Source organism: Rousettus aegyptiacus, unplaced genomic scaffold (assembly GCF_014176215.1).
Source record: "Rousettus aegyptiacus isolate mRouAeg1 unplaced genomic scaffold, mRouAeg1.p scaffold_m13_p_4, whole genome shotgun sequence".
Classification (NCBI taxonomy): domain Eukaryota; kingdom Metazoa; phylum Chordata; class Mammalia; order Chiroptera; family Pteropodidae; genus Rousettus; species Rousettus aegyptiacus.
In genome coordinates, this window is record NW_023416307.1 from 88,549,653 (window position 1) to 88,577,344 (window position 27,692).

Here is a 27,692-nt window from a genome sequence, read left to right on the forward strand (position 1 = left end):
ATGCCAAACTTCTGTGCAAGAGGGGTGACAGAAAGATAGTAGCAGTCATTTGACAACTATTGATAGCGTGTCTATTTAAAGCTAGACAAAGTGCTAGGAACCCTGAGAAAAGTATTAGGATGAAAGTTCCCTGTCTTCAAGGAGTGGAGATTGAGTGTCATAAGAGTAGCATTTGCAGAGCTAGAAGCCTAAACAGGGACAGTGGGGGAAGGTATTCTGGAAAGACCTATGTGCTCTTCACAAATACAAGGGAGACTGCGGCTCTGCAACGCATCACTAACAGCCCAAGCTCAGGGTAAGAGAGAGCAGTGGCTGCATTCAGGTCCAGTTCTATGGCCCTGGATAACGAGCTTTTCTGAGCCTGATTCTTCTGAAAAATGAGTAATGTCACCTGTCTCGCAAGGTTTTGGTGAGAGGAATAATGTAAAATGCTTAGCAGCGTAACACGGACACCACCCCTTGCCACCCATTCATATGTCTACACTTCCACTTCTCTCTTGCACACACACCCCTTAATCACGCTGTACCACACCATTCAACAATTCTTAAAGATGCCGGGGGCACTTCCTTTATTTGCTGTCGCTCCTCCTACCACCAAAAACACTCTCGACAGCCTCAACTTCACTTGGGGAGATGCTTCCTCAAATTTCTCACTTCACCTATAAATTTCCCTGCCTGTGTTTTCACCATTTTTTTTTTTTATCCCTGCAGTTAAGTAAAAAGGTGTGCCTATCTTTCTTTCCAAGTTAATCCAGACAAGAAGCTGTTGTTTTCTATCTCCTTTATCAGTAACCTGGCTTTCAATCTGTTTTTTTTTTTTTAATGGAAACTCTATTTGATACATATCTTTTAAACAAGAGTTTGCCATAGATCATCCTAATTCAACTTTCTTTTTCATCTCAAGGTCTTGTTCTTCATGTCCAGCTACTAGTAAACGTGGGCTACTTACTTTCTTCACCATTTCACCATATATTCTTACTTGAACTCCCCGTTTCCTGCTTCTGCCCCACCACTCTAGAGAAACTTCTCTTTTGAGGTTCACATGTGGTTTTTTAAATAAACAAGCCAGAGAGACCATTATCTATTGTGACTTTTTCACTGTATTTCATATTGTCGATGGCTCTCATTGTTAAATGTCCCCTCCTCAACTTCTGTGACTCTGACTTATCTGGTACTCTTACTAATTCTGGAGAGTACATGCGCATCATTTGATGGCGTACTTATCCCCTTCACTGTCTCAGCCCGCTTTGTCGTTTCCCGCTCCGAAGAGAACATGGGGGTTTCGCAGCCCTCCCAGTGACATATTGCTCTTATCCCTAAGCTGTCACCTCTATAACAGTCCTCATGTCAAACCACCTACTAAATAGTTATAAAACATTTCTACCTCCCGCTAAAATTTCTCTCACCTAACGGTGAATTTATGAGCTCCTTGCCCTTATTACTTAGTCTTTTCCCAACATATTTTGCTAGTGAGTTCACATTTACTCAGATGCCTAATCCTTTCCTAACTTCCCTCAGATTCATCTTGATTTTGCTTCTTACTTTTTATTTCCACCACTAAGACCTAGTTTACACCCTATAAACTTTTTTGCTTTTTTCTCTGTCTCTCATTTCTCCTCTTCAGTTTTTCAGGACTTCACTATCAGGTTAAGTTTGCTACGAAACTAAAACTTTTGTTCTCAATCCCTTCCCTAATCTTTTAGTCATGTGTTTTCTCATTAGTTCACTTATTTATTTGTTATTTCGTGTATTCAACAAATGTCAAGTGCCTAATCGGTGCTAGTTAAGGAGAATGTAGGTGTGACTACAACAAACCCAGAGTTCTACCTCAAAAAACTGACAGTCTAGTGGGGACGACAGACATTAAACAGATACCTAGAAATAAGTGAATTACACTGTGATGAATGCTCCGAAGGTTTCTTTTTCCCTCCCTGTCCTCCTGTAGTGAGGACTTTCACTAAACGGAGGTGAAAGAGTGAGAGACCTGCTGCTGTGACTGTCCCTAGCATTGTAACAGTTCACTGGCCCCGATATGCTCAGGGAGTTGGGATAGAAGTAAAATCATATCTCGAGAGTGAAGGGTTAGAATTAAAAAGGAAGAGCGGCATGCAGTTAACTGAAAAGAACCATCAGTCAACCTCTTATATGGGATATGAAGACCATATCTGCTTCTGATGGCTCATATTTTTAGGAAAATCATGATAGCTGTTACTAACCTTCAAATGGAAATGCAAAGACTTTTAAATGCAACTGTTTTTCGGAAGCCTACAAAATTAGTTAGTTTTTTGGTATATGTAGAAAATGTACAGGTCTTCTAACAGCAACTTATACTACGTGAGAATAAAGGCAACCTAAGAAAATGGACCAAATAGTCCCAAAGGTAGTAAAAACCTTCATATTGCATAGTTTTAAGTACTATTAATGATTGCAGATCAGTAGCAAAGAATTACTCTATTATATATTCCCAGAGGGACACATTTGTTGGGCAGCAGAATCAACTAGAGAATCCACCGAAGTCTAGTCATCCCTTTCATGCCAGCCCACTTCTATCTTTGGACTGAACAGCTCATCTCTCCTATAAACTGAGTTCAGAAAATCTCGTCCTCCAGATGAATTGCCTTCTTTCTCCAAATAATACATCACAAATACTTAAGTGACAAGGAACTAGGAGGATGCATGTCCAAAAACCCTGGAAGGCCTATTTACTACAGAAATTAAAATGTCTCTCGAGCTAGAAGGAAGAACTAAAGTTAATTGAATTGAAGTCTGCTCTAAGTCATCTTCATTTCTTTAAAATAAGTGATTAGAAATGTTGCCAAAACATGTGTGTGTTCACAAAGATGTGATAACAGTGGTAAGATTATCAGAGCTACTTTTTCATATTTTCTGATATTTCTACAGTGACCCAATAATCACAGAATTTTAAAATTACTAAGTTAGTGTTCTTTTTAAAGGGAAATAAGAATCCCACTCTGAATGTGCTTCCTTGACTTCCAAGCACATCAATGAAAAATTGATGAAGTAGAGGCAACTGTCCTTCTGATAAAACAAAATATAACATTTCATACTCCCCCAACTCTTTAATTTTATGTTTAAATATTCAAATGAAAACTCAGTATACATCATAAATTGTACACAGCATCCTACTTCATCTTGAAGTAGTAAACAACTTTTTTTAAAACACAATGAATTTTATTTTAGTTAATCCATTATAACAAAGAACTCTTAAAAGAGGTCTCCAACATTTTTTAGCTGAATTCTTCAATACACCACATTATTGTGTTTAGCATAAAATGACTTCAAATAAGTATTTCATTGGTAATAAGCCTTGGACTGGGGTGGAAGAATGGGTGTACACATGTATAGGGAGACTGTGTTAAAAGTGACAAAAAATTAGCAGCGTCTTCTCGTGAGTAACTCCATCTGAATTAGAGTAAATTTTACTTTAAAGAAAATAGCAGACTCCTTTAATTTAATTTGCACAGAAAAATCTTTGTTCTACAATAGCTTATAGTCCACAGTATGGCTAAAATGAGGCCTTTATGCAAAAAACTCAGTGTGTCCTAGGAGCATAATGGATGTCAAGGGATTTAACTATACATACTGAGGGTTTTAAGCAAAACACTGGAGACAGGTTGAGTTGACAAATAGTTGGATCAACAGAGTTATTAGCATTCTCTTTCACTAAATATCCCAAAGTCCAAGACTCTTTTCCCTTTGGGATTTGTCTTATACCTAACCTAAATTTCTATACACTGACAAGTAAAGCCAAGCTGGATGACATAAGCAAGCACTGCCTTAAAAAGCATGTATGTGCTCAATCGAAACGTTCACTATGTCAAAATGACCACATTTAGAAACCATAAAAATATTAGAACTAAAATAGCCTAAGAGATAATCAAATGGTTTAATTATGTCTCCATCTTCCTGCCTCAACCTGGTTCCACAGGGACCACTGTGACCTACCATTTAAAGACACTGCCCTCTGGGTTCAGAGTGATCCCATTTGAAGTAAATATTTTCAGACAAGCGGATAACCTTTTGCAGACTTGACAAAATAAATAAACCAATTAAACCACTTACATGTAAAATAATCTGGGGTATAAGTTTATTTTTCTAAGTTATCTCAATCAGGGTAAATAACCAAATCAATCAAAGCTAGTCCTGTTCTCAATAGTAATACTATTACAAACTGCATGTGGTGCTGTTCACTTCTGAAAACTCAAAGTGTACAACCTGCTCTACTTCTATTCGGATAACATACTTTCATAATCTGAGACCACTCTCAAAAAATTTTCGCCACTTTCAGGGACAAGTGGTCTAAATGGGTAATTGGCTGTCATCCTCCAATGAGAAAATATTATCAGAGAAGGTTCACAGACAGGTGTGGTTGTGAGTTAAAACCAGAGGAAAGAAAAAGTTAGTTTAGATAAAGAGCTAGAGTCTTTCCTTCCACACACCCCCCAATCCAATTCGAAGTCCTCTAGGAATGTGTAAATACAAATTCTCAATAAAGCCTATGATTTAAGTGTCTTGAATTAGTGTTTCTTTAGTATAACATATTAATTTGTTGAAAATAGTAACGATTTTTTTTCACAAGTCTTGTTTCATCTGCAAACCTTAGAAACGCTTCATAAACATCCTTTAGAATTTACAATTTGCCTTAAAGGCAAATATGACTCCTATTTTCTTGAAAGAGGTGTGGCCATTCCATTCATGGCAGTCACCTCTCACTCCTGGGCCTCAGCGTGGGGTAGGGGTTGTGGAGACAGTGAGATGGGGAAGATTTTCAGGTACACAGTGACAATGAATGCAGCAGGTTCCGGAATCAGACAGCATGGGTTGGAGTTGGGTCTCTAATTAATTCATTGCTCTGCTTCTTAGCTTCCCTCATTCAGAGAATGGAAACAATGCGAACATCTACTTCAAAGAGTAGAAGATTTTATAACATAAGTTAATTCATGACAATCTAAGAAATCGAACTTCGGCTATTATTATTCTAAAGTGTACGTAGCACGAAAGTTTGTCAAAGTATAATTTTGTGTCTTCAAATCAACAAATAAGATTTGTTTACTGCAACGGTCATATTTTAAAATAAAAATAATTTAATACCCACTTTTCCAAGAATTTAATAGCAAACTAACACCTTCTAGATGACTAACAGAGCAGAATTATTATGTAACTAAAATTTCTGAAAGAAATGACTCAAATTCATAGCTTGATTTCAAATCCTTATTTCCAACAAAGCTCTTCAATTTAAATCAAGGGTGCTTAAACGTTAGTGTGCATGAGTATCGCATAGGAGGTTTATTAAAATACAGATGAGGAGTACACACTCCAGAATTTCTGACTCATTGGGGCTAGGTTTGGTGCCTGAGAATATGCATTTCTCATTATTTCCCAGGTGAGGCCTAGCTACGGTTCTGCACTTGGGAGAATCACTTTTGAAGATTAACAAATGCAGAGACAGGCACATGCAAAACACAAAATAAAGAAATAACTGAAACATATGTTCACAGTGAAGGTATCTACCCAAGTGGTTCTTCTGGTAACAGAAGATTACATTTCAAAATATCATGTGTGTGTGTGTGTGTGTGTGTGTGCACATGCACACAGGTTCATAATATTTATATCACAGTAATAGTGATACAAGGATCCCTTAATTTGACATTTTTCCCCCCAAACCAAAAGGTGGTTAAAAGAGGGAAAAAAACTGTTTATTTGTAAGTTCTGTTCAAGAAAAGCATGAAAGACACTTGATATAATAAGCCTGGCAATAGATACAACTGTTTTTCTTTCTAATGTAATTTTGGAATCTTATCATTTGTAATGGGAGGAAACTGTTTCCCCTACAAAGAGTTGATCAAACACAGATTTAAAATAATGACATTATTAAACCAGGAAAAAAAGCAAAGAGCAAGAGACCTAATATCCCTAACAAGCACACATTCTGAGTTAATGTAATTACTTGTTAAATTGTAATATATCACCCAATGTTGAGCACAATATGTTTTCAGGTAAACAATCATTTGAGAAAGCAAGCTTGCAACCTTTTCCAGGAAGCAGACTTCGAAAGGCTTGGATTTAACATTTGCATGGAAAATAACTCACATAGCCTCAACTCTATGGCAGGTTTCAGTAAAAAGCTGCAAGATTTTAAACTGCCTTTTAAAAAATGACTTTTCACCCACCCTGCCCCACATTTCCCAAGGAAATAAAAGCAGAAGTTGTAAAAGTGGCCAACCGGAAATCCAGTGTCTGCATAGCTTTGAGTCTACAGCCTTTGAAGGTAACTTCTGATTGTGAAGTTGTCTCTTTCTCTCTCCCACCCTCTTTCTCTCTAGAACCCTCAGGATTTTACTGATAAAAACTCAGGAAATTATCATAAAGAGTCTTAACAACTAAGCTAAGACATTAAAAAGGAAAACACCAGATGCTGCTCTGCAGGTTGGAATAACCACCGCTTATTGGACGTCAGCACCAACAGAGTAACCAGGTAACATTACACCTAGAAGTGTTTGACAAATATGATGTACATGTACGTTTTTTCAAGTTTTCTTAAAATTGGAAATCTTTAATAACAATATCAATGAAAGCACTTATTTGGAATAAAAATTAAAATATAAAAGCTGCATTAAGGGTGTTAGAGATAAACATTAACTTCTTTATGAAAAAAATAATTTATATAGAGCATGACAATAAACTACAAATGATCTTATTTATTTTATCTTGAATGTAAAATGACATTTAAATATAGAAGGAGCTGAAATTCTCGGTATCAAGAACATTTGTTAAATAAGTTATGGTCTATGCAAACTGATCATTCCCAAAGGAGAATTTCCAAAACCATCAGAGAATACACAACTAAAAGCAAATAGCAATAACAAGAAAGGTTAAAATTAGTGTATCAATTAAATGTTGTATCAATTACTTGTACAATTAAATACTGGTTTTTGCTTGTTTTAAGTTAAATAGGTGAGGAGGTGTTGAAAATCGAAGCCATAATTGTGACAACATGAATCTTAATTGTTTTACTTTCAGTAATTAAAGGATGTAAAAAAATTCCATTGATATTTTGGGGGAATTTAGTGCTTTCTTTATGTGTTATATTTCAATCTTTTCCATAGAAGCTTTTTTTTTTTTTTTTACAAAAGTGGGTATTTGTACTTTTAACATTACTGTGTCTTATATTTAAGAATAATATTTTATGTAGAGTCAATTCCATTTGTCTTGGATGAAATAAAATTACAAATTTCACTTTAGGTTTTAAAACCTGGATGCCAGATGACACAGTTAAGTAATGTCTTAGTTTTCTTTATTTATAGCTGCCTACTGGGGTATAATAACCCATGGAATCAGATATGGACATGGTTTTGATATTTTATTTGAGCTACCATTATATACTATATAAACCTAGAAAGTATGCCTTGGCTATTTTGAGGAATGCTAGCTGATGACCAAATACAGAGGTCATATCATTATTTTTTTACTGTTTTAAAATTTGTACTGAATAATATTCAAGAAGATGTATGTAATAACTTCAAACATACTGAACAAAGTTGGAAATGAGATATATATGGTTAAAATATTTGGAGATGAAAAAAGAATCCCTACGAGGATGATTTTTGATGAATGTAAGCAATATCCAGAGGATATCAGAAATAATCCTCTAATTATAAAAGAAAATGTTCTTTGTGATTCAGTATTTTGTTTAATAAATTTACCATGAGTGCTTTTATACAAATTTCTTTTCACTTTAAAAAATTTTAATAGGCAGTTATCAGTCATTACTCCTTAAAACCCTAAAATGGTACTAGAATAAATGAAGTTCAGGAATAAGGATAGTGTAAAAAAGTGACTGTGAATAGAAAGAAAAGGTTAAAAGGCATGGAAATGAAGGTAGAGAAGAACAGAGCACAGCTCGAATATTTCTCTTCTAGTCCTCATATATAAATATATGTGCACTTTTGCCCAAGATAAAAAATGTCCTATTAGAGGCATTCGACAAATAAGAAATACCAAGTATCCATACCTCTCAGACCATTTTACTTTGCTAGAGATAGAATATTTGCCATAATGAAATAATCTGAGATCCAGTTTTCTGTATTCTTACTAACTGCCACAACAAAGATCAAAACCCTTAATTGTTAAAGGCGACCTGTCTAAAAAAGTTACGCACGGAGATAAGAGCAAAATCTGCCATGTTGGACTGAAAATAATCATGCTCTCCCTCCCCCTCTAGGTAGCAAAGAAGACAGGCAAGCCATGGAAAACCTCACCTCTGCGGCCGGGAATGGCAGCCTATGTACCAGGGACTACAAAATCACCCAGGTCCTCTTCCCGCTCCTCTACACTGTCCTGTTTTTCACTGGACTCATCACAAACAGCCTAGCAATGAGGATTTTCTTTCAAATCCGCAGTAAATCCAACTTCATTATTTTTCTTAAGAACACGGTCATTTCCGATCTTCTCATGATTCTGACTTTTCCATTCAAAATCCTCAGTGATGCCAAATTGGGAACGGGACCACTGAGAACCTTTGTGTGTCAAGTGACCTCTGTCACATTTTATTTTACAATGTACATCAGTATTTCATTCCTAGGACTTATAACTATCGATCGCTACCAGAAGACCACCAGGCCATTTAAAACATCCAATCCTAACAATCTCTTGGGGGCTAAGATTCTCTCTGTTGTCATCTGGGCTTTCATGTTCTTACTCTCTTTGCCTAACATGATTCTGACCAACAGGAGGCCGAGAGACAAGAATGTGAAGAAATGCTCTTTCCTCAAATCAGAGTTTGGCCTGGTCTGGCATGAAATAGTCAATTATATCTGTCAAGTTATTTTTTGGATTAATTTTTTAATTGTTATTGTATGTTATACACTCATTACAAAAGAACTGTATAGGTCATATGTAAGAACAAGGGGTGTAGGCAAAGTCCCCAAGAAAAAGGTGAACGTCAAAGTTTTCATTATCATTGCTGTATTTTTTATTTGTTTTGTTCCCTTCCATTTTGCCCGAATTCCCTACACCCTGAGCCAAACCCGGGACGTCTTTGACTGCTCTGCTGAGAATACTCTGTTTTATGTGAAAGAGAGTACCCTCTGGTTAACGTCCTTAAACGCATGCCTGGATCCATTCATCTATTTTTTCCTTTGCAAGTCCTTCAAAAATTCCTTGATGAGTATGCTGAAGTGCCCCAATTCTGCAGCATTTCCACCCCACGAAAATAGGAAAAAAGGACAGGATGGTGGTGATCCAAGTGAAGAGACTCCAATGTAAACAAACTGAGGTAATATTTCAATCTGTTAGTATTTGGAACTTCCTAAAAGGAAAGCACTATGTAAAAATATTAATACTAAGAAGTAGTTGAGTTAGTAAGAATGACTCTTGAAACAATGGAAGACTACAAAAATAATTCTCTTTTACTTTCCCCACATTAAAAGTTATCTTAAAATGCAGAAAAATAATGTAACACATAGCTGTGCAGCAAAACAAACTACATCCAATCACCATGCTACATGCAAAGCTACACAGAATTCATAAATTGCAAAGTTTTGGAAAGATGGGTAACCACATACTATCTACCATAATTCTTTAAATATATTATTAATCATGATGTGACTATCGACTTACTCTATAAGCAACAAAGGATGATAAATCTGATAAAATTTTCTGACCCCAAATTATACTTATTAAGATGTACATACATCCTAGTCCTCTAATCAAGTGATGACATATTGTGATATTGTAAAAATTTAAATGGGTGGGACACGTAAGTAATAATAATTACTAACTTTTAATTATTAGTAAACACCTAAAATTTAAACTAATTGAAATAGTAACAGATTGAACTGAATTTAAAACATTTTTTTTGTTGAAAAGATAGAGGTTTAAAAACTGCTTTCCCAATAAAGCGTAGAAATAGAAAATAAAGTTATTAGAATAAGAGCGATTTTTATGGCTTTCTAATACAAAAAAAAAGACTATTTCCTTAACACTAGAGAAACCAGTTTTACTAATATTTTGACAATTTTAGTAAATGCAATAATTATCACCGACACTTACCTTTTAGTAACCAGCTGCTAGAAAATACCTGCTACTTGGGTTAATGAACATTTCCCTTAGTAAGAAAACAAAGGTTAAATGTGATTATGCAGTTGCACGGCATAATTATTAACAGGAAAGTGATTAAAATGGTTAGAACTAGCTTTTTATTTTTGTGTGTGTATAGCAAAAAAATTACATTAAACTCTAAATCACACTTTGTTGAAATTTATTTGTTTAAAGATATCAGATACTCACCTCCTATATACTCCTACCTCACAAGTCAAACTCACTTAAGAAAAAATAGTTGCCAACACTGCTTTTGACACAAGACTGGACAAAGTCTCTTCTGAAGGTGACATCTCACATCAATTAGTGCATATGTAAATGAAAAAAATAGGTCAGACTTAAAATGTAAACTGATTCCACACAAGCCATATTATCCATATTATTTTTAAATATAAACAAAACATTTAACACACTTGGGATTTTACATGATTTATCTCAATAATTTATGATCCTCAGAAATGAGTCACAAACAGAAGGCATAGATACTGATAACTAAATGCAAGAAGAAATTAAAAGGTTGAGTTGTAGTATAAGGAAATTCACTGAATTTCAATAGTTAATTTATCCAAATACTCCACAAGTTTTGCTGTGCTAAATTTCAGTACAAAATTGAACTCATTAACTCTCTAAATGGTATCAATTCTCGAGCAGTCACATTTTCCTTCTCTGGCACTGCTACAAGCGAGCACTGGATGTCAGTGGAGATGCACATAGAGACATGTGTCCAAAAAGATGTATATTCTAGGTATCACTGGAACAACAGTGTAGCCATTTCTGCCAGGTAAACTAATGCAGTTCACTCTAATGTCATATGCATAAATGTGCATGTTCCGTAAGAATACCAGGATATTTGAGTTGCAAATGAAGCTCAAATATCTGACCTTCTTATTTTGCCTATGAGAAAAATGAAGGGCAAGTCCACTCCCGAAGCCAGGGTAGAGAGTGGATTAAAGCTGACCACATCACAGTGCCAGGACCGCACGAGGCATTGTTGAGTCTGCAGAGTAGAAAAAGGCCTTCCTAAATAATCTTTCGTATTGGATTAAACCAGATGAGATGTCACCACTGAGATGACAATTTTCACAAAAGAAACAAAAAGCAAACCAGAAATACTAATGTTATGATGGTTCTTTTGCAAAAAACTGTTGTGTATGGGATTACCTATGTTTATATATGTGAAAAAACTTACATTAAACTCTAAATCACACTTTGTTGGGAATTCTTTATTCAAAGATATTAGACGGTACATACTCCTATCTCAAACACCATTCAAAACAGATTAAGAGATCAGTATTTATGGAGTACTCATTATACAATAGAACATGTCACTATCTCCAGCTTTAGGAGATATATTATATATTATATACATAATATACCCCACATTTCACAATAACTTAAAAAAAAAAAATTACAGCCAAATTTTGTAGACTCTGGTCCAAAAGTTGAAAAGTTCGGAAACAGCACAAACAAAATGTCGTCTTGCCCAAAGCCTTTGTGGCTAACAAGTCCAAAGGATGTTGGTAATTGGTAGTTTCGGTGGTTGCTCATAGAAACAGTCCAAAGCAGGTGTGGCAACGTATAGTCTGCAAGACCAATCTAGTCCATCATGTGCTTTTTGTACAGCCTGTGATCTAGCAACTGTTTTTACATTTTCAAATGTTTGGTGGGGGGAATCAGAAGAGTAAAAGCTGATATTGCATTAAAGTTATATGGAGTTCAAGTTTCAGTGTCCACAACAAGGTTTTGTTACAACACAGCTACACTCACTCAGGTTTTACCTATGGCTGGTTTTCCGCTACAACACCAAGGCTGAGTAGTTGTGTTGGAGACTATGTGGTCACAAAACCTAAATATTTACTTACCAGCTCTTTAGACAAGATTAACAACCCCTAGGCTAGAACTTTAAAAGTAGGAGAAAACCCTTCTGCAGAAATAGAATCCTTTCTTCATGCATTTATGTACTGCAGTAGCTTTACACTGAAAACAACTATAGATTCTAGTGGCTGATCTAGGTGAAGGCTGTTAGCTGGTAACGCCCAAAGTGAAATTACAATGATGCCAGGGGGAGCGAGACGTGGAAACACTTATAAGAGAAACAGCCTGACTTTTTAAAAAATGAGAAAAGGGCTTGAAAAATCAATTTCCAGGAGAAATACGAATCGACAATAAAAATATCAAAAGATATATATACATATATGTCACTAATAAGCAAATAAATTTATATTTAAATGATTTTTTTTCACTTATAAGTTTAGAATTTGATTTAAAAGATTTTAATAACAGTGGAGAATCTCACTCAGTGAAACTGCAAACTGGTACAATCTTTCTGGAAACCTATTTGAAAATACCATTCGACATTTTGATGCATAGCTTTTGATCCAGCATTACACTTCTAGAAAGCTTTCTGCAAATATGTTGGAACAAATGCACAAAAATGTACAGGCATATACGTGCTCTACGGTATTGTTTTTAAAAAAGAAAAACTGGAAAAATACCCCTATCATTAACAGCTTAACTACACTATGGTTAACTTTATATAGTATAACCTTTTCAAAAAATTAGGGAAGTTATCATGTACTAATGTAAAATAAAACAAAAATTCCTTAAATCAATAAATGTAAATCTGTGTATTTTCACACACACTGGTATGTATATGCAGGGGGAATTACCTTTGATTTTCTACTATATAAATGTCTATATCTGAATCCTTTAAACTTGTTTTCCTTTTATGATAAAAATATAAAATTGGATATTCAGATAAATGTTTTAGATAATACTGTAAATGCACTGCCCAATTCCAGTTACACATAGAGGTTTTATAATAGTGAATTTAATTACAGACACAGACCACTACATTTAATGTTAAATGGCATAACTTATTTTAGCTTGCTATTACAGCTTTCACTTTAGGTGGAAATTTTGTAAAATTTCATATAATCTAAGGAAGTACTGTGGTATACATTGAAGGGAAGTAAAAGGCTCTTCTATAAGAACAGAAATTCCCACTTTGACTTTCATTCCAAACAACAAAAGCAAATACTTCCTCATCTTTTCAGATATTGATTGTAGTTACTAGTTAGCACATCAATAGGAATCTTTAGACTGTTAACTCTGATCCAAAGGAAAATTCCAAAGGAGACTACAAATGGAAAAAGTACTTTATTACCATTTGGCAGGCTTCTAGTTTCTAATTTTTTATTATATCTTCTTTGATTTTCTCCTGATTATACCACTTTGAACCGGTTTGTATTTTTAACCTTACACCGCACTTTGAAGCAAGAAGTTTCACAAATCCATTCACTTTTGAGGTGATTGTTTCTACTCATTTATCAATCAGGCATACCCAGCTCAAAAACTCTAAAATTTCGTAAACAATTCCATGTTCACTCCATCTGTGGTTCTTGACAGTCAGGAGAGTTAGGTAGGTTCTAAGCATGGGTTCTGGAACCAGATTGTGTGGGTTTGCAGTGGGCTTGAGCTGCACGGCTTTGGGAGAATTGCTTAACTTTTGCATTTCAATTTTATCATCTGTAAAATGGGACCGATCTCTGAGGATTGTTGTAAGAATTAAATAAGATCATATTGTCACTTAGAACAGCACAGCTGGTGTGATTTTATAAGTCACTATATTCCCCTTGAACCTGACAGGATTTTAAATGTTTAGTTTATTCCCCTTTGGCAGGCTCTTAATTTCTGGGACCTTTACTTTCATCTTCTTTGATTCTTCGCTCCCGTCTTTCATAAGCTATACCCACAGTTGTACCTGGTATTCTACTTTTCTTTTAATATTATTTGAAAAGAAATATACTAATAGCTATCACACGACAGGCCTTAATTCTCCACACTTGGTGAATAATCATGCATTTTATCCCCTTAACACAATATAGGAGATACTATTATTTTATTTTCATTGTAAAAATGATGCAGTGGTTTCATAGAAAGCATAAATAATCTGCTCAAGAAAAGTAAGAGTTGGAATAAGGAATTGAACTCAGGCACTCTGGCTCCTGAGGTAGTCAGTACTCTGCTGGGCAGCCTCTCAGAGGGCACAGGGCAAAAGACCTCTGCTGGGCATAGGAACTGGTGAGAACAAAAGAAAGTTGGCTAATATATATTAAGCACATAGGCACATGGGAATGAGTGACCTGTTGAATATTTACTATGGTCAAACATTTTGAAACCTACCACATTTAAAAGAATACGCTTTCATAACTATAGAAATGGGTACTATACAAGTTCCTCTTTTGAAAGCTTCCCACAACTCAGCATTTGTTTAAACTGAAACTGTTCCAATCCTTCATCTAGATAACATATTTGGTGCTGTCAGGAAATTTACACGTTACATATAGGTCAAATCCCTCCACTTGAAAAATAAAAAAAAGTTTGCTCATTTTTCTTCTGAAGCAAACAAAAAGACAGAGGATTAAATTATGTTCCATTACATTAACGAAATACAATAATTTGTATTTCTAAGAATCAATTTGAGTTAAACATGTATTTTTCAAACTGTCACCACTGGTGGTTCAAACCAAAATTATCAGGCATATTCTTGTCTTAAACTTAAAAATGTCCAGTGGGTTATGGAATTTTATTCTCAGAATCCCAAGCCATCAAAAAATTCTCAATCAACCCAATCCCACAGTCTACTCCTACTCTGTGGTAAAACCTGTAGCAAAAAATATGAAGTGAAACTCACTGTGGAGAACTCTACATTCCCTCATAAGATCTCTAAATTCCTTCTTTCCCTTTATCTATCTGGCAAGAAAACATTTCTGTCATAGATTTTCTGTTCACAAAAGCAGCAATTATACCCTTTCAAGCTTGAGAATTTAAAATAAAAATTTTACAGATTTTGGCCCAGGACTGATTGATGAAATTCCTAAAGTCTTGGCACTTTGCATACAGCGTCAAATGCAGAAGAGATTTCCAAAAATGGTTTTCTAATAAGTGAGGTGGTATATCTCCATTTACTTCTGTAATTCACTCACTGTAGCAGTAAGTGGTTAACATTTTTTAGTGTTTCATATATTGCCAGCACTATTTTAGGTACTCATTTCATCCTCTCAGCAAGATTATGATATAGATACTATTATTAAACCCCTTACACAGATGAGGATACTGTGGCACAGGGTTACTCAATTATTTGTCTAAGACCTAGTACTCAATAATGGGTGGATCTGGGATTCTAACCCCAAAAGTCTGGGTCCATTAGCCCTTCACCCTCAGTAAATATGTTATTTTCTTAGAGATCAAAAGACCAAAAGACTCAGATAAGTGTCTGTCATCCTGATGAACACAAATTTCTGGAAAAACAGTCTACAAGGAAGATGATGATGATTCTATCTGATTTTAGAGTCACTCTCCCACTTGGTTGTAATTTGGGGCTATTTTCCTTATCTTTCTGACTCCTATTACTATATATGAGACACTCAAAAGTAAAGAAGATGGAGGAAAGTTACTACATGAGAAAATATAAATAACTGCAACTAAACTAATTTATGCAAGTCTGCATATAAGTTAGAAATACATAAGTTAAAAAATCCTCTGAAGGTTTGAATATGAAGAGGTTCTGCTAGATCACATTACACATGTGAAAATGAGGAAGGAAATACAGTATAAGAAAACAGAAGGGCATTTGCTGCCCATGTACTTCATGAGCTGACCTAAGTCTGCCTCAGTCGGAAGACACTGAGCTGAGTATCTTTCCAAACAAAGGTAAATTTTAATTTTTATTATAAACGGGCTTGCTTATAAAAGACAGAATATGTTTGAGGGGGGAAGATACTTCAAGGTTAACATTCTACGAACCACAGGCTATGAGCATAAAAAATTATATAACGCACAGCAATCTGATGTGAATTATTACCTCTCAAATGGGGTTTTGTTCTACTGCCACAGTAAAAGTAGCACTTGTGAATGGGGTAGAATCTGTTATTTGGTTTTCGTAAGAGTGCAAAAGTAATGATATTATTACAAGTACCAAAACTGTATTACTACTTTAAAAATTCTAGACAGAAACGTGTGCCTTCTCAACCAATCTACTCAATGTGATGATGCTAACATGTAACATGATATAAGGTGTTCACAAGCTACAAGCTTAAAGTTTTTTAAAAGCAGCATTTTAAAGTCGTGAAATGCTTCATTCTACTTTGTGTGTATGTTGATTTGCAATAGTTGGCATTGGAAACCATGAACGCCTCCGTGATGAAGGGCTTCAATGCGTCTGAGCGGTGCCCCAGAGACACACGAATAGCACAGCTGGTGTTCCCAGCCATCTACACTCTCATTTTCTTCACCGGTGTCCTGCTGAACACTTTGGCCCTGTGGGTGTTTATACATATCTCCAGTTCCTCCACCTTCATTGTCTACCTCAAAAACACTTTAGTGGCCGACTTGATAATGACACTCATGCTTCCATTTAAAATTCTCTCTGACTCACACCTTGGACCATGGCAACTCAGAGCCTTCGTGTGTCGCTTCTCTGCTGTCATCTTTTATGAGGCCATGTATGTGGGCATCATACTGCTAGGACTCATAGCCTTTGACAGATTCCTCAAGATCATTAGACCTTTTGGAAAATTTTTTGTACAAAAACCTGCGTTTGCAAAAACGGTTTCAACGCTCGTCTGGCTCCTTCTGTTCCTCATCTCTTTGCCAAATATAATCTTAAGCAACAAGGAAGCAACACCATCATCTGTGAAAAAGTGTGCTTCCTTAAAGGGTCCTTTGGGCCTGAAATGGCATCAAGGGGTGAATTATATATCCCAGTTCATTTTCTGGACTGTTTTTGCCCTAATGCTCCTGTTTTATGTGGTGATTGCAAGAAAAGTATACAATTCCTATAGAAAGTCGAAAAGCAAGGATGGCAAAAAAAACAAAAAGCTGGAAGGTAAAGTTTTCATCGTCGTGGCTGTCTTCTTTGTGTGTTTTGCTCCATTTCATTTTGCCAGAGTTCCATATACTCACAGTCAAACCAACAATAAGACTGAATGCAGACTGCAAAATCAACTGTTTATAGCTAAAGAAACAACTCTCTTTTTGGCAGCAATGAACATTTGTATGGATCCTTTAATATATATTTTTTTATGCAAAAAATTCACAAAAAGGCTATTATGCATAAGAGGGAGAAAGACCACAGCATCAACCCAAGAGAATCATACTAGTCAGACAGACAATATAACCTTAAATTGATAACTTTATCATGGTTAACTTCTACTTATGGACTAGATTTCAAAAAACAATTTATTTGGAAATTAAATTCAAGCCATAAAAAAAAGATTGAAACAACTGCTTTCTTACACTTTGTTATCCTAGTGTACAGAAAGGACTATTTAAATTTTAATTCCACATGGAGCTATTCACAAACAAAATGAAGTATCATTAAAAGTCTGCAACAGAAATGGCCACTAGAGGTCATCTTTTCAAGGACATTTACTTAAATTTTAGAGATTTATTATGGATAAATATATATTCCTAAAAACCTCTCCCCCAAAACACCTTCTCACATTCTTTTACACATGTGATTCAAAAGATAACTGCTTTTGCATTTCACACCTGCTGATAAAAAATCCTTTGGTGAAAGTTGAAGCTAAGGGTTGAAAGGGACACTGAGGTATGAAGAGCCAGGGGAGCTGAACGCTGCCAGAAAGTTCTCTGATAACCCAAATGAAGGAGTTTCTCCTTATAATTACAAAGTGCCTCTTCCACATTATTCCAGTACACCATAAGAGGCACAAGCATCATTATTAAGTCAATAAAATATTGTGCTGTAGTACTTTGCTTATATCCCAAATGTGTAGAATTCAAGGGCAAGAATTCTATATTCTTCTTTGGAATTCTCTCTCTCTCTCCAACAAATACTCTAATCATGGTTGAATGTGCCACCTACTCGGCAAAGCCTTCCTGGGCCACAACCTCTATCCTCTTGCCTCATACCTCTGGTTGAAAATAACTACTTCTCCTACGGCTTGGGTGCCTATTAGGATGCTTGTTGCAGATTACTCTTTACTATGGTGCTATATTCTTGACTATATTCTCCACCCCCATCCCGAATGGTTAGGAGTCTCTAAGACAGACGACATGCTTTGAAGACAGAAAGCATGTTATGTTTTTTTGGTATCTCCCACAGACTACTGGTTCCAAATGTTTTAAACAGAATATATCAATATTATGCTATTTTTGGTACATATTCACATTCAGTAACATCCATACTGGCATATTTTTCAAATTATTTACCTCTATATATTTTCCCCTGAATCCCTTTGTGGTTCAAAAAAACTATTATATGCTTATCTGGAATTGTGGACACTGACTTACATCTTTTAGAGAAAATGTACAAAGGAATAGTCGTGCTCTGTAAATGTGCCTCTAGCTTCAACATCATCACCACAATGCGAAGCCAGGGCCTCTTTCTATGCCCTTACAGCAGCAGTCCCCAGCCTTTTTGGCACCACAGACTGGTGCTCCTATGAGAATCCAATGCCTAATGATCTGAGTTGGAGCTGAGGCGATGATGCTAGCTAGCACCAGGGAGAAGCTGCAAATACAGATGAAGCTTCGCTCACTGGCCTGCTGCTCACCCTCTGCTGTGTGGCCCAACAGGCCACAGGACTGTTGTCCAGGGTTTAGGGACTCCTGCCTTAAAGGCCCTGAAGGCCCTGGAACTTACCCACCTTTCTGGCCTTATCTCCTAACTACTCTTCTATCCCTGAAACTTTATACTCTCCTATAAATTGGTAACTGTCAGAACATTACATGCCCTGTACCTTGCCCTGTAAATTTCTCTCTGACTCACCAAAAAAACTCTTATCCATCTACGAAACCCTAAGTTGCCATCATTTAGTTCACAAAATCTCACCTAGCCAACCTCCTACTACCATCTAAAGCCCAATCACTCCTTCATCTGTCATACCTCAATTATTGCAATTATCATATTCCTTTGTAATACTTGCTCACACATGTACCTATCTTTTTAATCTACGTATACTTCTGAGGGCAGAGATTGTGTCTCATTGTGCGATCAATAAATATTTGATAAATAAACCAAACTGGTTTTGTCTTTATCTACTAAAAAAGAAAAAAGGAAGTCAATTTTCACTGATGTTTTTACATCAAAAGATGACATAAATTTTTTGACAGCTCAAGCTCTTTTCAGTTGCCTTCATATATAGCATGTACACAGGGGCCTGGGAAGTGGGGGCATTCTTGGGTTTTCTAGTAATGCTCATGAAGGAAGCAGGATTACCAAACAGTACATGTAATAGCTTGCAGGCTAATGTCTGTCAACATTTAAGTTTTAAAGCTATTGACAAAATGCTTTAGCTATGTATTGCTGGTTTTAGTTAAGTAAAATTTCTAACGGTAGCATATTACAATCCCCAAAACTCTCTTTTTAGAAAGTACTCTTGATGTCCAATTTTCATTCTCTCAAATAAAAAAATCAAGGCACAAGAACTGTTAGTGATGTCACTAAATCCACATTACTTTTACTGAGTACATAATCATGAGCAGACTCTAATACTGTATTATAAGTAACTGCATCTAGATAATGTACACAATTTTTAGCAAGATCTTTCAAGACAAAATTTCAAGAGCAAACCTGTCCTATATAAATACAAATATTTAATTCTATATTAATATTATAGTCAAAAGCAGAGTACATGGTTTATAGAATAAAATAACCTAATAAGAACTTATAACCATCTTAAAATCACACACACAAAATGCAAAGCGACTATTTGAGAACTTCTTGACTAGCGATCACAAATAAATAGAAATTTTTTTAAAAAAACTTTGATATAATGTGTAAGCTCAGAACACAGCTAAGAGCTTTTGTCAAAAGTTAAATGTAATTAATTTTACTAGATAAGGTATTTTGAATGTCTCTGGGGCTGGAGAAGATTTTGTCCCATACTGAAGAATTATTGAGAAACCAAGGAAAATTACTGTAAAGAAGAAAAGAGGAAACAGATAAGCAATGTCAACTCCCAACTCACAGAAGTTAGATGGCTGATATAAATTCATGACTTCAGAACCTGTAAAAGAATTCAATCTTATTAAACCGATTACTTCACATATTCCATATCCATTTCAAAGCAATTCCTTCCACAACTTTCTAAAGTTACCCACCCTCCCACCCACCCTCTCAGCCACCCACACATACACACACACAAACTGTATTCCTCCAGTAAGTTAAAATATCAAAGTTCACAGGAATCTTAACAGAACAAAACCTTCCAAGGGGGAGAACCCATTCCCAGCAGCATCTAATATCTCTGAGAATGCATGTTTAGAAGACAGTAGCCCTACTGAGAAAAGTTCAGAATTCACAAGTCATTTGAAGTGCCAAGAAGCAAATCTCAGCATTTTAAATCTTACAAGAAAACCAAATGTATGTAAAATGAACACAGAACACATGTGTTCCAATCAGTAGTCCTCAAACTTCAGTGGGTATCAGAACCAGCTGGTGTGGTTCTTAAAAGACAGATTGCTAGCCCCAGCCCCAGAGTTCTGTTTCCGTACATCTGGGGTGAGGCCTGAGAACAAGTTTTCAGGGGACACTTATGCTATTGATCTAGACCACAAGTTAAAAACCACTGTGCTAAAATGTTCCTTGAGGTTCATGCTTCCATCAAGAGGGATTCACAGCACAGCCTTCTTGGACAAAGATGCCCAAGACTGGGGTCTGGAAATAGGAGACAAAATTGTTATTATGAGAGCAGGGCAGACACAAAGTGATAGGCAATGGCAAAGACTACAAGTTCTCACCCCACTAAGGGGGCATCTACTACTTAGTGCCAACAGTTGGCGCAGGAGAGATTTAGTGCCCAGGGTTGCTGGCTAGTAGCAACAGCAACAGTAAAACGTGCATCAGTAACAACAAAAGCAGACTACATCACTTACTACTTACTGTATACTTAGAGCTTTAAATAAATTGTCCCACTTAATAATTCCAGGAATTCTAGAAAGCGCTATTATTATTTCCATTTTAGAAATAAAAGAAGTTGAGAAAGAGAGGTTAAGCAACTTGCATAGGGTCACACAGTTTAAGTAGCAGGGGTAGGACTATAATTCAGAATCTGGTTTCTGAGCCCATATTCTTAAACACTGTATTTATAACCTCCGATCTTCTAACATTCTCACGGGAATTCATAAATCCAGATTCGTATGCTATATTTCCTGTTATTTTCAAAACTTCCACAGCCACCTACATTCCCTGACCTCACAAAAACAATACAATATTCATGTGTAAGCCATAACTAGCCCAGGTGCGGCCAGCTCATTAGCCCTGACCTAGAAGCTAACGAGAACCTCCCAGGACCTCACACTGGCAGCTCAGCCTTATTTAATGAATGCTTGCTATGTGCCAGGGACCGTGCTATGTGCTTTACAAGTATTACTGCCTTTCTCTTTTTCACTAAAACCCAATGACACAGGTAATATAAGGCTCCCCGTTGACGTAGGGGGGAAGGAGGGTACCAAAGCACAAAGCGAAAGATACCTTGCCCATAGTACACATGACCCCACCAGCAAAGGAGAGGCAGAGCTGGGACTGAAACTTAGGTAGGTGGCCTCAAGGTCAACACCTCAATGGCTCTGCCACACAGCCTCTCTGACAGTCAGGAAAAGCCAAATTCCTCAAGGGCTGCCATCAGACCCCAGCAGTGAGAACAGTAGGGAGGTGACTCCTGAAGAGGAAGGGAGAGGTCTCAACACAAACCTCAGGGGTATGAATGGTTCAATCATGACATGAACTCTATAAATACTCTGGTGGTTCCTTCACACCTGAGAGTCCCCGAGAGAGGTAAAATTCCAAAGAGCAGATTTATGCGTTGATTTAGTCAGTCATTCCTTCATTGTACACTTGAATGCAGGGCCATTTGTCTCCCTGGAAGCCACATACTGGTAACGCACACGGACTGCAAGGAACGCAAATGTGGTAAGCAGTATGAGAGACATAAATACCTCACCATGGAGGCTCAGAGGAAAGGGCAGCTAATTGCAAATGGCAAAACTGGGGAGGGGGCTCGCAGAAGATAGAAATGTGAACTGGACCTTAAAGGAGAAAACAGCATTTGAAAGGCAACTGCTGTGCAATGAGCAGTTCCAAGGAAGGCTCAGGTAGGAGTGGGCACTTTCCAGTGGCTAAAGCATGAGGGCCTGAGGCCGCATCATGTAAACGTCGAAGAGGATCCTAAAAATGGATGCGGGATCCTGGTGCTCTCCTGGGTGTCTGTACTGCTCAGTGAGCCACTTAGTGTATCTGAAGTGAAGAATTACAGGCTCTATCTATGCTGCACTTCAAGAAAATTAATTTGCCAGCAAGAAAATGATTCTGGATTGAAGGAACAGCTCCTGATGTCTGGAGATAAATTAAAGAGGTCTTCCATCTATGTGGTCAAGAGCCAAGGGAGGGAAAATCTGACACGGATCTTAGAGACATTTCCAGAAAGGTTTTGAGTCCAAGACCACTGGTGAATAGGGGATTATTTGTAATATATATGTGATTAATATGCAAAATGAATTCTCAGTAGGGTCCATAATTCCCATGCCCTCCAATTGAGATTCCTTGCTCTGAAGATGATTAGCTTGAGTGGTGTGTTAGATCATGTAGGAAGGCCAAGAAGCGGATTTGGGCTATGCTGTATTTGAAACATCAGTGAGAGAGCTGGGTCAAGGAATCTAGCCAGTGGGGGCAAAATATGCATCCAAGGCTCTGAAGATAGGGCTAAGTTAGAGGCTGAGAGAAATCTTTTTCTAAGACAGAGAGTGAGGAATGAGCTGAGCACCTGAGAGGCCATGTTGCACAAATCTCACGGACAGAGGAGACAGAAGAAGAGGAATTAGGGGAGATGTCTGGGATTGGGATAGGGTGTGAAGGGGAGGGGGAAGAGGTGAGAGTGGTAAATTTAAAAGAGAAACAGGCAGTCCGATGTATTAGAAACCAAAGAATGAGAGAGATTCAAGGAGGTAGTGACAGTCAACAGAATCGCATTCTCTGGAAAGAGCGAACATGATAACTCTCCAACTGTGAGGTTATGATGGCTTTGAGGAGGAAGTAGAGGAGGCCCCACTGTGTAATGGGAAGTGAGGGAACACAAGCAACTCTTATCTTGCCATAAAGGACAAGTCGGTTTACAGGAGTTACAAGGAAGAAGAACGGAAGCGGTTGTATTTGCCTGGCTTTCTCCAAGGGTGTCTAACAGGCAGAGGGGCTCCTTCCTGTGCTTTCTGTGCAGTGCAGAGTGAATACGCCCACGTGAAACGGCAAAAGAGCAGAGGAGCGAATCAAACGGCGGGAGCAACCACGTGACCAAGAGACCCTAGCTGCAGTCAGAAAAAGGGCGTTTCAGCATTTCGGACTCCACGTTTCCTGGGTTTCTGCCTCCCTCCCATTCTAGTATAAAATATTTATAGGAGAAAAAAAAAGTGGAGGCGATAAGACACCAAGTGGTAGGAATGCAAGTTCAGAACATGGGAAGAGGTGACAAAAAAGATAAAGGCAAGAATACGAAACTGAATTTAAGAGTTAAGAGTTAATATAAAACTGAATTTAAAAAAAACTGCATCCCTCACTCAGCATGTAAACTCTTGCCATTTCAGTAATAAAACTCAAATCGACAAACGTGACATCCTAGGGCATGGTAACAGACTATCTACTTTTAGAAATTAACTGAATTTTTAAAATTCAGTTAAAACATGAGATGTTTGGATGTGACCTTAAGTAGTTGCATTCATCTTAAGCAATTTCATCTAATGCATAGCTAAATACTTCTATAGCTTTTAAATAATATATTATCTTTCTGCATTAAATTTATATATTATTCTAAGCTTTTATCCTTTTTTTCCTATTTAACTTGGCAACTGAAATTTCCTGCAACTGAAAATACCTGAACTGCAAGTGTTCGAAGCATTGACCTGAATGCAGTGACCCTGCTGAGACCATATCTCTTTTACCCCCACGTATCTGGGCTGCGGATTTTACACTTTCCCACAAAAAGTATTTCAAGCAATCACTGGTTTGTCATTAAAAGAAATCCAGGAGCTTACTAAGAGCAACCGAAACATAATGGACATATTGTGACTTTTTAGTTGAGAAGTATTTTCAATTTTTAATCATTCTAACTATACATTCAGACAGATACCCCTATTCATTCACTTATTCCCTCTGCCTTCTGACCAAAAAAAAAAAACAAAAACAAAAAAACAAAAAAAAACGAAAGCTATTGTTCACTAAGTACCAACTACCTGTACATTATCTCATTTAAGTTTTACTATCTCACGAGACTGCCATTCCCAAGCTCATTTTTCAGGAGAAGAAACTGGGCTCAGATATACTAATGACTTGCCCAAAGTAAAAAACAAAAACAAAAACAAAAAAAACCAAACTACTACTGAGATCCACATGGAGTCAACATGACCCCAGTAACTGGGCATTTGTCACGGCCTGACACCACCTCTCAAAAGCAGTATTTTCAATGGGAGGCGATGATGGATCAAGTAGCCCAGCGCAAGACAGAGAGCAGGAGGCAGATGCAGGCCTATCTCCAGACTCCATCTCAAACCTTCCTCCTCTTTAATTAACCATTACACGCAAAGTTCTCATACCAGAAAAAGGCAAGTCCTTTATATAAAGCAGACCTAACAGATACAAATCATTTCAAATGACAGATTAAACACAGTAATTCAAGCATAGGGACCTAAAGATACCAATCTCAGCAAGAGAAACATCAAAGGGTTTGTGATAATTATATTCAGCACGAATTCTCAGCTATTGCATGTGAGCCACAATTAAGGCGGCTTCTTTCATTTGAGATTTCTGTGACAGAGAAAAATGAGATTACAATACAAATGTCATACCTACCAACAGTGGAGGAGGGCACATTGTGCCCAGGTCCATGTCGATTCAGAGAAGCCAAATAAAGAAGGGAGGAAAGAGGAAGAAGTCAAATACAAGGGAGAAATGACTAGAAGACCAAGGTAAGCCTTGGTAATACATCTGCCAATATCTCATACTACAAAGGTGGGAAGCAGATAATAAGAGTTCATTCCAAGATTTAGAGAGACTTACCAGTGATACTACCTAATGTGCATTCCTTGTAAAATATTAGAAACACATTCTCTCCTTGACTGCTTCTGTCTCTTTAAGAGTATCTATTGAAAAATCAATAAGGTTATGGGGGTTCTCATCTAAAACTGTGATTAAACCAGAATCCTTATTTTTTGTAGAACACTGAAGCCAAGAAAAGTTGAATGAGTCATCCAATATACTGAAGAAAAATGAGTTTAGATCTACTGACTTTGTGATTAGTGATCCATGAAACAGGTCTGTGTCCAAAACAAGATTATAGATATTCCTATTTGACTTCAGGCTACTACATCTGTACTGCCTCAGAAATATTTAAAAGCATCCCTTTACCACACATCCCGCAAGATGATGTAGCAAAATACAAAGCAAACCCATTTTCAAAAGTCAAGGAGATTAAAGAAAATCCTTTAAGAAAAAAAAGCAGAAAGACTGTTCTAAAGAATAAAAAATTCTAAAAAGACAGTAAAAGCGAATGCAATGTGTGACCACTATTTGGATTCCACATCAAAAAATGTATTATTAGGATGTAATGTATTATTAATATCCCAAAAGTATATTTTTGGGAAACTGCAAAATTTTAATGCAGATGGAATAGTTAAAACCATTATTGTTTCAACATTAATCTCTTGGCTGATAATAATATCGTGTTTAGGTAGAAAAATATCCTTGTTATTAGGAAATACATGCTGAAGCAGTTAGGAATGAAGCATTTGTCACAATGACTGCAACTTCACACAGATCCCTCAGAAAATGTGTGTGTGTGTGTGAGAGAGAGAGAGAGAGAGAGAGCGAGAGAGCGAGCATGCGCGCGCAAGCGCGCGTGCACGCATGAGCACGCACAAGAGGAAAGATGTGAAAGCCTTTAACTTGTAAATTGAGGTGAAATCTAGTTGACTTATTATTTCAACTTGTGTATAGGTTTAATGCCTTTAAAAATTATATTAGAAGAAAAAGTCACCTGTAGCAATAACTGAAACAAAAAAATTTTTTTAAACACTGCTGTGGCAGACAAACACGTACATGTCCCAGGATGTTGTCCTATATTCAAAATAAATCTGGGGTTTGTAATGGCTAAACAATGTTATTAAAAGAGCTTCCTTGCTTTTAATAGTATCTTCCAATGAAACATCAAGATAATTATTGTTATAAAGTCTTCTGTGGCTTTTATGAAATATGAGACTTGCTATAAAAGTCAGAAGAAATTTTTGCCGGTTAACTTTTTGGTGATTTGAACAATAATAAAGTCACGGGGCTGGTTTTTAGCTGCTCTTTTCATCAAAGTGTTACACTTTTTTTCATGACTCAACGTGTACTACACTTTCCTTTTTGAATGTTAAGTAAAACCAGCTTTAACAGGTCTCAACTTGAGATTGGCATCATATGCTTTAAGACAAATGCACACAGGCCGCCTCATGTTAACATTTTCATTACTAGACTTCATTTGCATCACCAGCCAAAGAAACTTTTAAATATGATAAGTCCACTGTTACCTTAAGGAAGGGAAAAGCCTATTCCATCCCCAGTCCAACCTCAGGAAGAGAAAAAGCAGGCCACCTACTGCAATGATGATGGGACACGAGCTCCTTCCCTCCACTATGAAGAAATCTTTATTAAAAAAACAACACGTACCAAGTCAAGGTGCTTCATAAAACAGGAAAAACTCAAGATCCTTCTTCAAACTTAGAAAGGCTACATACACATTGGCCTGTTTTCGGTGACTATTTTAAAAGGCACACAAGACTAGGTAATAATATAATCCGACATTATCAAAACACTTCCCTTCAAATTCAAACTCAAAAAGCATATCAAAAACATTTTCAGCAACTCAGCAATTCCTTTAACAGAAGCTTGTGAAATATTTGTCCAGATAAGCTTCCTAATGTGACTTTATGCACGCCACTGGAAATTTGGGATGATAATTCTCAGAACTTGCAGAGAAGGTCTTTGCTCAATATACTTTTAAATAGGCTGTAAGAGCTGTTCCCTCCCTTTGAATTGACACTTTTAAGATTTGCCAGTTGGTTATTACGGCAGTTAGATTACATGTTAAAAGCAGCACATTATTTATTTATGGATCACAGTGACAAATGGCAAAATTTAAACCCAAGAAGGATAAATCTCTCAAACTAAAGTCTGCATGGCATAACCTTCCCCCCCAAGATACTAAATGCAAAATCCATGGGGACGAAGTTTAAATGACACAAAGCAGAGTCAAATCTAAATGAAGGATTGTTTGTCAATCTGATAAGTTCTTATAATATTGAGCCATTACTAAACTGGCTTTTTTGTTCAGAGAATTTCCCTAGGGCTAGTTACTCATCTATAACATATTAAATACACCCTTAAAAAGCATGGAATGGAAAACCATTAAAATTGTACCTGTCTGTTTTTGTTTGTTTAGGAAAAGGCAAGAGAAGAAACATAATTTTGATATTCAAATAGTGGTATTTAAATTAAATATATTTGTTTTTCTGCTCGAACCAAG

At 36.7% G+C, this 27,692-nt stretch overlaps 3 protein-coding genes across 11 annotated transcripts in view; 2 read left to right on the forward strand and 1 right to left on the reverse strand.

The window, feature by feature from the left end:
• The window catches only part of P2RY12 (purinergic receptor P2Y12), a 45,707-nt gene extending 34,381 nt beyond the window's left edge, over positions 1-11,326 (forward strand). For both annotated transcript variants that reach the window (XM_016156458.2, XM_016156457.2), the window contains exons 2-3: positions 6,345-6,496; positions 8,243-11,326. In XM_016156458.2, the coding sequence (XP_016011944.1) occupies positions 8,266-9,285 (1,020 nt within the window). In that variant the 5' untranslated portion in view covers positions 6,345-6,496; positions 8,243-8,265 and the 3' untranslated portion in view covers positions 9,286-11,326. The remainder of the gene's footprint in view (positions 1-6,344; positions 6,497-8,242) is intronic.
• MED12L (mediator complex subunit 12L) overlaps positions 1-27,692 on the reverse strand; it is a 307,612-nt gene that overhangs the window by 76,710 nt on the left and 203,210 nt on the right. The gene's annotated exons all lie outside the window — the stretch shown is intronic.
• P2RY13 (purinergic receptor P2Y13) lies at positions 15,765-19,156 on the forward strand. The gene is made up of 2 exons (XM_016156459.2): positions 15,765-15,834; positions 16,294-19,156. Exon 2 carries the CDS (start codon positions 16,309-16,311, stop codon positions 17,308-17,310), a length of 1,002 nt encoding a protein of 333 aa, XP_016011945.1. The 5' UTR covers positions 15,765-15,834; positions 16,294-16,308; the 3' UTR covers positions 17,311-19,156.